Below are 10,000 nucleotides of genomic sequence, written 5' to 3' on the forward strand. Positions count from 1 at the left end.
TGCATTATCCGATTGTCTAGCCAATGAAGGACGGATCCTGCTTTCCGGCGCAGAAGAGAGAGAATAGAATAGGGGGTTGGAGGGTGGAGGGTGAAGGTTGGGGGATATGCACGGGCACGTCGTGTGTGTGTTCCCGTGCATTAGTTCGTACCGTGTTCACTGACATGCATGTACTTCTAATGTGTGAGTTAAAGGCATGGGGGTTCTTTTCTTTTGTATGTGATTTCGTGTTGTTGGATTCGTCGTTGAAACTGAACCAGAGTTTGTGTTGAACACAGAGCAGGCACATAATGCCCCGCTAAGGTTGGCAGATTGTTATTATCGATGAATTATATTTGTATTTTGTTATCGTATTCTGTTGTACTGTGATACATTGCATAGTATTGCATTACATTGCATTGTATTGTATTGTGTTTTAAAGCTTAAATACCCGAGGTCGTGACCAATGGTTATCAGTGCATCATCATGTGGCGCGTTTCATTGAACGTTTTATTGATAAACTCTATTAACCATTCAGGACATGAGTTCCTTTTTTTCTGTTCTCTATTTTCCACTATTGTGGTCTTGAACCAAATCAAGGATGTCGTGGAAATCATGCTATTATTATCATTATTATTACTATTATCACTATTGTTATTATTATCATTATTATTTATATAAACTCTGGGAGCATCCGTCCATTGCATGTCAAAGCGTGCCCTGCTGTGGAAGGGAGAAATCGTGCCAGGAAAACACTGACGTATGTTATTTGTTTTATTGTCATAGTATCCTGGTACAGACCAAAACAACTCGTGGAATGCATAAACTGAAGGAAAACAGAAAAAAAGAAAAGAAAAAGACCACTTTTTTATCACCAAGTTGCAGGACTAAATAATCAGTCCCGACTTAGCGGAAGCAGTTTTCAATGAAAACTTCTGATGAAGTTCCTTCTCGCGCACCCTCCCTCCTCCCCACACCTCTCCGCCCTCACAACCCGTCCCCTCTCCCCTCCCCTCCCTTCCTCAACACCCTCCCATGTTTACAGCTTTTCCACTTTACTCACATAAATCTTATGAAGTGAGAGAGATTTTGAGAGAAAAAAAACCTGCATTCCATCACAGTAAGTGAACGCCGGATTATTATTGGATCTTTTGAATGAATGCTGTCAGATGAAGACGTGTTCGTTATGAAACGATTGACGTCAGCGTATGAAGAAATAACTGGTGGAATCATAGTTACACGGGGATGTCTTTGATTATGATGCATGCATGCACAGCTGTGAAATTGTGTGCTATTAACAAACATTCTGATGGCCAGAGACTGGTGGTAAACCAGCTTTATTCACTGTCCAATGCCTGTCATTTATGTACAAACCGAATAACTAGATAATCTACACACGTCCTTCACATCATGAAATAACAGGAAATAATAATAATTGTAAGGCGTTTCACGGAGGGAGGGACGGAGCGAGAGAGACAGAGAGGGGGGGGGGGGGTGACCTGTTTTTCAAAGTGACGTTTTATGTGAAAGCACAGAAACAATTCTTTTGATTGTGATAAGATCAGAGAGAGAAAGAGAGAGAAGTCAAAGTAAAAAAATGGTTTTAATTGTCAGATCTCTGGCCTATAACAACAGGAGTCACAGCAAAATGTAGCATGCAACATGTGTTCATTTCCATACCATTCAGGCATGTTTTCCTCAAAGTTAGTGCTTTATACATATCCATCGACAGTTTCAAGATTGTTTCAGAATTTTCACTAGCAAAGATAGAAGAAAGTCTGGACAATGATGGGCTTCTGAAGAATTGAGAGAGAGAGAGAGAGAGAGAGAGAGAGAGAGAGAGAGAGAGATTAACTTTATATCGTGTAGACCTGTGATAGAAAGAAAGGCTCTTCTCACTCCGCTACTCTTTAAATAGTATTTAGGCATAAAGGCTGTCTGTAAACTGACACCTTTCACGGAGCGAGAGTGAAGAGTTTGTGCAGCGATAGTTGAAACGGAAACAGTTAACTACACAGGGTAAATAAATAAGGTCGCCTGTTCTTGTTTTCCAAAGCGCATCATAAACATTGTTAACCGCAGAAAAGTCCTATTAGTATTTGTTAGTCTTCCACACATATGAACACAAATGTCGGGTGATCTTTTCTATGGGACACACACACACACACACACACACACACACACACACACACACATTCATACACGAGCGCGAGCGCGCATGTGCACATGGACACATACCCCACGAACGCACGTAAAACACACACACACGCACACACACACACATGAGCGCGCGCGAAACACAACACGACACAACACAACACAACATGACACAGCAGATCACATCACAGACGGGAAAAAAACAAGAATGAATTATTCAGTTGACAGATGCCCCATTTGAAAGGCGGGAGCGTGGTGGTAGTGGGGTGGGGTTGGGTTGAAGCTGGGTGAGCAGACAAATCATGTTACAGCCATTGCGAAGTGCTGAAACAGCTTCAGTGATCAGATTACCGGAATCGGCAAGCTGAATGTTTTATAGGTTGTTAACAAGGGACAGATTGCTGGCGTCGTCTCTTCAGCACACGGCATGGCGTCAGTCGTTCGTGCATGATGTTTACACGGAGTACGCTTCCTGTTTGATCTCACCGAGAGCTGGTCATAATGATCGAGAATTGTGAAAACCCTGGTCGCCGTCCTTGGCTGGATTGTCCACGTGGAGTGTAAAATCATCCGCCCCCCGCCCCACCCACATCGAACTATGTGCACATTACAATTCATTCAGACACACGCATGTCTGTCTGTCTGTCTGTTTGTCTCTGTCTTTGAATTCTGCTTAGTACTGATGAATTTGTTTTGGGTCAAGTTGCCTAGTTTTGTTTACAAAGCAATGGAGGTGAAGGTGCAAGCTATAAAAATGTAAACATTCAAATGCTGTACACAGCGTTTCTGCTCTCTCTCTCTCTCTCTCTCTCTCTCTCTCTCTCTCTCTCTCTCTCTCTCTCTCTCTGTGTGTGTGTGTGTGTGTGTGTGTGTGTGTGTGTGTGTCACGTTTTTCACACGATGAAAAATAAAGAAAATTACATAATTACATGTCATGTCATAAAGAAACATACAAGCCATGTCAGTGACGGATATCATCACAATCGAATATACACAGCGTTATTCAGTATGGTTTCAAACAAAGCTCAGTTCAGTTCAGTTCACTTTCTCAAGGAGGTGTCACTGCGTTCGGACAAATCCATTATACACGAACTACACCTCCTAAGCAGACGCCATAGCAGACGCGCACTCCAACAATGCGCTTAGTCGGCCATGTTGATAACTAACTAAATGACTACTACTTATTCTACTACTTTTACAACTACTACCTACTACTATAAATAATATTGATAATCACGATGATGATAATGATGAAAAGCCAGTGAATACATCAAAATATAGTGCACAGAAAGATAAGCAGAAGGTTGAAAGATCTCAACAAAAGAATGCGTGGAATGGATAACAAACGGAACAAACACTCAATTTTCATTTGTTATTCTTGCTGACTTTTATTATATTAAGACTTAAGACTCATCACCATGTCTGAATACATTATAAATGAAATGACCAACCAGGGATCGGTATGCTGTTGAATGCGCGTGTGTACACGGGAGTGTGGGTCGTCTGTGCGTGAATGAGAGGTGAACCACGAAACCCGTCCTGGATTCCCTGCTCACTGCTTGTCAGTCCGAATTGATGCAAGGGAGGTAAACCAGTGTTCGTGGTTGGACTGGATTTTGAGGATGAGTTATCTCAAAGAGTATGCCAATTTTACAAAATTTAGAGAATGAATAATAGTATGTTTGTGCTTCCATACACACCCTTTTCCTGAAAACGGCATTACTGTTCTCTCTCTCTCTCTCTCTCTCTCTCACACACACACACACACACACACACACACACATCAGTTGCGCGTGCTGTGTGTGTGTGTGTGTGTGTGTGTGTGTGTGTGTGTGCTCACGCACGCGCGCGCATGTTAGTGAAAGTTGCGCGTGGACATTCACTGGCATACATAAATTTAAGCACACGTTATTGTATCTGAAGGGGAAGCGCGCAGAAACAGACACATTCACAGCAGTGCAGACATACGTTCCTACACACGCATTGTCGCATATCCGCATGCAAGCACACACACACACACACACACACACACACACACACACACACGCACGCACGCACGCACGCACACACACACACACACACACACACACACATTGAACACACGGACACACGCACCCAGGGGCCCTCTGTTCCACTGCGGGAAAAATTGACGTTTCGCGTTGCTGCTGTTATTACTTGTAAAACAAAACAAAAATCCGACTGCGTTGCGTTTTCCATTGTGCAATGTGAGATAGTTAAAAAATAGAGAGGGGCGGATGGGGGTGGGGGCCGGGGGGGGGGGGGGGGGGGGGAGGGAGAAAAAAATAGAGCAAAGAAAGCAACACATTTGACCGCTGTCATTGGACAAGGCAGACGGTCAGATTCGGGCATCAATGATAAGTTTGTTTCTTTCCTCCCGTTTTCTTACAACCTCCTCAATAAGCAGGATAATGGCCGCCGCCAGGAGGCAGCACCCCGTCACGTGGTACACCACCACGTAAGATCCGGTCTTGTCGCGGATGTAACCTGCATCAAAACAGAATTAAAACTCGATGAAAATTGATTGTTTATTGTTGTAGTGTTGGTATAGTGGGACAACGCGTCCGCCCAGGAAACGAGAGATTAAAAAAAAAAAGAAAAAAAAAAGCACACTGGTTCGAATCCCGCACTCGCCACTGCTGTGTTCTCCCCCTCCACTAGACCTCTCAGTGGTAGTTTGGACGCTAGTCATTTGGTTGAGAGGATTAACCGATGTCCCGTGTGCAGCATGAACTTAGCGCACGTAAAAGAACCCACGGTAACAAAAGGGTCGTCCCTGACTTAAATTCTGTAGAAAAATCTACTTTGATAGGAAAACGTACACACTTGCAGGCATGGAGGAGATTAAAGGAAAAAAAGGTGGCGTTTGTACTGTAGCGACACGCTCTCCTTGGAGTGAGCAGCCCCAATTTCATGGTGCGTGGTAGAAGTGATCTGGTGCAAGTGGTGTATGTCGGTTTGAGAGAGAGGCCAAGTCTGCTGAATTTGGAAACACACACACACACACACACACACACACACACACACACACACACACGCACGCACGCACGCACGCACACACACACCTCACACACACACACACACACACACACACACACACACACACACAGGGAGGGAGCCAGCAGGATCAGCACTCCACCCATCACCAGCCTCACCCAGCAGCGGGTGGAAGCCGGAGGAGAAGGCGCCCTCCGCCAGGAAATGGAAGCCGATGGCCGGAGCCAGGCGGGGCAGGCCCACCACGTGCAGGATCAACATCGACACCACCCCGTTCACCACCCCCGCCAGCACCCCCTGCGCAACGGCCAGCGCCACCAGCGACCAGAACGATGTCATCCACCGTGTGCACTGGTACACGGTGCCCAGCGCCGTTAGTGCCACCCCGGGCAGAACGGGCACCGGGACAAGTCCCAGGTTCGCCACAACGCCGGTGGACAGTCGGGCCACCAGGTCAGTGGCACCCACCACGCTGAGCAGCTGAGCCGTCTGGGCTTTGCTGAGCCCTTGCTGCTGAGCGAGGGCGGGGAAGTAGTCCAGGCCGACGTTGATGTTGGGGGAGAGCATGAGGTAGAAGAAGACGAGGACGAAGGAGGACTGGCGGAAGAGGGAGAAGTCGAGGATGCGCAGCGCGGATTTCAGCCGTTGTGGCGGACGCTTGGTCCTGCTGCTGTCAATCTCCTCGTCTGTTGTGTCAACACCGGGTTTTGTGTTTGCTGCGTTTACTGATTGCATTTCACTGTCGTTGTGTCCAGGTAAGTCTTTACACTTTCTCTGTATGCTTTCGGAAGGTTTGTATGCAGGGCCGAAGCTCGGAATGTTACCCTTGGAGCACGAGTCTTCCACAGAAACGTGAACGTCCTCCTCTTCCGGACCAGCAGTAAGTTTGAACCTGGCTTCCATTTCCGACATCAGTGCCCGTTTCAAAGCCGACTCCTTGCATGCAAAATTTTGCGGACCATCATTCGGCGCTTTCTCGGGGTATTGAAGGGTTTTGCTCAAACTGACTGACGATCGGTCCTTGCTATCAACGCAATATTGCGCAGCATTGCGTTCGACGGCATCTGTCTCTCTCACCGTTTCGTCAAAGCGTTGTTGCGTTTGACTGGAACTGACGCCACAGGGCCGTTCTTTCAGGCACCTTTCTGAGGAGGATCGTTGCCATTCTTCGTCACAACCCTGGGATGCTGAATGTGGGGGTTTGGTCAAGCTGGCACAAGAACGGTCTTTCAGGCGTCTTTGGGAGTTAGGAGATCTTTGCAACAGATCCTCACCCTCATCGTGGGGCACAGTTTGTTGCGTTTTGTTGACGCCGACACAAGAGCGGTTTCTCGGGAAAGAAGGGGATGACCTTTGCAACAGATGTTCACTCTCATCCCGGAGGGGTACAGTCTGTTGAGTTTTGTTGACGCCGACACAAGAGCGGTTTCTCGGGAAGGAAGAAGAGGAGGAGGAGGACCCTAGCGACAACAAATGTTGGCCCTCACCCCTGAGGGACACCACAGCTCTGGGTCGTTGTCTCCTGCGGTAGAAGGAGGCTGGCCTGAGCAGCAGGGCGGCGGGCAGGGCGTGCAGGCTGAGGCCCCCAGTCAGCAGCAGGGCCCCGCGGAGTCCGTACCGCTCCAGGAGGAGGGCGAGCAGCGGGGGGTAACTCATGCTGGCCACACTGGCCGACGATTTGACGACCGCCATGGCCAGGGAGCGGCGTCTCCTGAAGTAGGTGGCTGTCAGCACCTCGGCCGTCGCCGCCAGCATGCTCTCCGAGAAACCTGGGGGGTGGGGGTGCGGGTGGGAGGGGAAAAAAAGATAAAATAGGGGGAATGGTGTTGTGTTTGGGGAGGGGGTGGTGGGGTTTGGAACCGTCTTCCTCACAGTGGCGTAAAGCCTCATCGCTCTTCCACTCTGTCTGTCCGTCAGTCTGTCTTTCTCTCTCATGACATGTCTTATGTTCGTATATTAAGAAAATAATGATAATAATAATGATACTACTACTACTACTACTACTACTACTACTACTACTACTATCATCATCATCATCATCATCATCACACACACACACACACACATCCTGCAACACGTCAAAATGTAGAGATCCATGAAAGCAGATTTGTACAAGTGTGTTTTTTAGCCCGGGTTTGAATTGTAATTTAGCAAAAACATAATGAATTTGGAAAGTAGTTTATTTTAGGTGATGAGCACACTGTTTTTGTTCTTTTTTCATATGAAGGGATACAAAGACAATTAACGGAAGTCAGCAGATAATCGTGATCAAAGCCAAGGCTGAACAAGATCACAGGGAACTTGCCACTAAAGGTATTGAAACACTTACAACTAAGTTTGTAATCAATTCCTTGGGCGATTGGAACCAGTGGGGTTTCTTGGAAACCTCTGAAACACGGGCACAATAGCTGAATGGTTTAAGCGTCGGACTTTCAGTCTGACTTTCAATCTGAGAGTCCCGGGTTCGAATCTTGGTGACGGTGCCTGGTGAGTAAAGGGTAGATTTTTTTTTTTTCGATCTCCCAGGTCAGTATATGTGCAGACATGCTGGTGCCTTCACACGCAGAAGATCAAATACGCACATCAAAGATACTGTAAACCATGTCAGCGTTCGGTGGGTTATGGAAACAGAAACATACCCAGCATGCACACCCCCGAAAACGTGGTATGGCTGCCTACATGGCGAGGTAAGTAAACAAAACGGTCATACACGTAAAATGTCACATGCCTGTCTGAGTGTGTATGTGTGCGTGCCTGAAATCTGATGGTCTGACACAGGAAACGCATGATGAGCTCCCAATGGCAGCCGTCAATCGACTCTACCCAGATAGACAGCCTGTTGTGCAAAGGACCCCGAGTTTGTAAAGCGCTTAGAGCTTGGTCTGCGACCAAAGATAGACACTATATATAAGCATCCATATCATTCATTCCTTCATTCATCAAAGACATCGTTGCAAGGGTAGGGTTTGTTTTACTTTCCCCTCCCCAAGGCCTCGTGTGATGGTCTACGTCTTCGTCTCTCTGGTGAAACGATGCACATAAGTGATAATAAACTCTAGGGAGAGCTGGACAGTACAAGGTCTGCAGAGAAGAAGCCCCCCTCAGTCGTGTGTTTCGAAGCCGCGCCTCTGACGGGCGCAATAGCCGAGTGGTTAAAGCGTTGGACTTTCAATCTGAGGGTCCCGGGTTCGAATCACGGTGACGGCGCCTGGTGGGTTAAGGGTGGAGATTTTTACGATTTCCCAGGTCAACATATGTGCAGACCTGCTGGTGCCTGAACCCCCTTCGTGTGTATATGCAAGCAGAAGATCAAATACGCACGTTAAAGATCCTGTAATCCATGTCAGCGTTAGGTGGGTTATGGAAACAGGAACATACCCAGCATGCACACCCCCGAAAGCGGAGTATGGCTGCCTACATGGCGGGGTAAAAACGGTCATACACGTAAAATCCCACTCGTGTGCATACGAGTGAACGTGGGAGTTGCAGCCCACGAACGCAGAAGAAGAAGAAGCCGCGCCTCCAGGGTGGTCGCCACTTCAGGACTGAGTCACCTTCTGGCAGACGTTTTAACCGCTGAGCCATCGCACGCCTAGTTTGAGGAGGGAAATGAATCTTCATAAAGTGTCTGGTGCACGGCGCACATAGCGCAGGTAACGAAAACAGGGCAACAAGAGAGTTGTGTCTAGCAAAAATGTGTAGAAAAATCCACACTGTTTTATCTTTTTCTCTCTAGAGACGAAGAGCAGACTGAAAAACAATGACACCGGATCATGGCCAGATGCTTTTTCCCGTGGAGGTCAAAGTTCCACGCAGATAAATCTGCTGTTGCTGAAGTACAGAACAATACAATACAAAGTGCAGTACAATTTAATGCAATAGGTAACGATGTCTGTCCATGCCACGCCATTCAAAACATTGCACTGCAATACAATATAGTGCCATGCTATAGAATACAGCACAGTGCAGTGCAGTTTAAGTTCAATATAATAATATGCAACGCACGCGTGCGCGCGCGCACACACACACACACACACACACACACACACACACACACGAACACGAACACACACACACACACATATGTATATGCAGTACAATGCAATGCAGTAAACATACAATGTGATACTGCACACAACACACACACACACACACACACACACACACACACACACACACACACACACATAGAGCCACACACACACACACACACACACACACACACACACACACACACACACAGCCACAGACACAGACAGACAGACAGACAAACACACAAAAACCCCAAACAACAAACAACATCACAAAACAACCAAAAGTGATGTTGGCTTATTATGTCAAGTCATTTTCTTTATTCTGTTTCTTGTATGACACCATTCAGTATGGGGCTTTGGCCTTGATCTGAATAAAAGATCGTTATTGTTATCGTTCTCTCTCTCTCTCTCTCTCTCTCTCTCTCTCTCTCTCTCTGTCTGTCTCTGTCTTTTTCTCTGTCTGTCTCTGTCTGTCTATCTTTCTCTATCTCTGTCTGTCTGTCTGTCTGTCTGTCTGTCTGTCTGTCTGTCTCTCTCTCTCTCTCTCTCTCTCTCTCTATCTCTATCTCTATCTCTCTCTCCACGCTCATCCCTAGATAAGAAAACTTCTGTACTTGAATTGTGAAAAACAAACTAACAAAGAAGCAAAAAACAAACAAACAAAAAACTAAAAACAAAACAAGACTTGTAAGCTACGGAGTTTTATACCAGTACACCACACACACACACACTCTCTCTTATCTCTCTCCTTCTCTCTTTCTCCCTCCCCCACCTCCCTCACACACACACACACACACACTCTCTCTCTCTCTCTC

At 46.8% G+C, this 10,000-nt stretch overlaps 1 protein-coding gene across 3 annotated transcripts in view; it reads right to left on the reverse strand.

Moving 5' to 3' along the window:
- Window positions 1-3,525: 3,525 nt before the first annotated feature.
- The window catches only part of LOC143298886 (uncharacterized), a 15,592-nt gene continuing 9,117 nt past the window's right edge, over window positions 3,526-10,000 (reverse strand). For all 3 annotated transcript variants that reach the window (XM_076611896.1, XM_076611895.1, XM_076611897.1), the window contains exons 5-6: window positions 5,310-6,920; window positions 3,526-4,641 (exon numbers count right to left, since the gene is read on the reverse strand). In XM_076611896.1, the coding sequence (XP_076468011.1) occupies window positions 4,493-4,641; window positions 5,310-6,920 (1,760 nt within the window). In that variant the 3' untranslated portion in view covers window positions 3,526-4,492. The remainder of the gene's footprint in view (window positions 4,642-5,309; window positions 6,921-10,000) is intronic.

Source organism: Babylonia areolata, chromosome 24 (assembly GCF_041734735.1).
Source record: "Babylonia areolata isolate BAREFJ2019XMU chromosome 24, ASM4173473v1, whole genome shotgun sequence".
Lineage (NCBI taxonomy): Eukaryota > Metazoa > Mollusca > Gastropoda > Neogastropoda > Buccinidae > Babylonia > Babylonia areolata.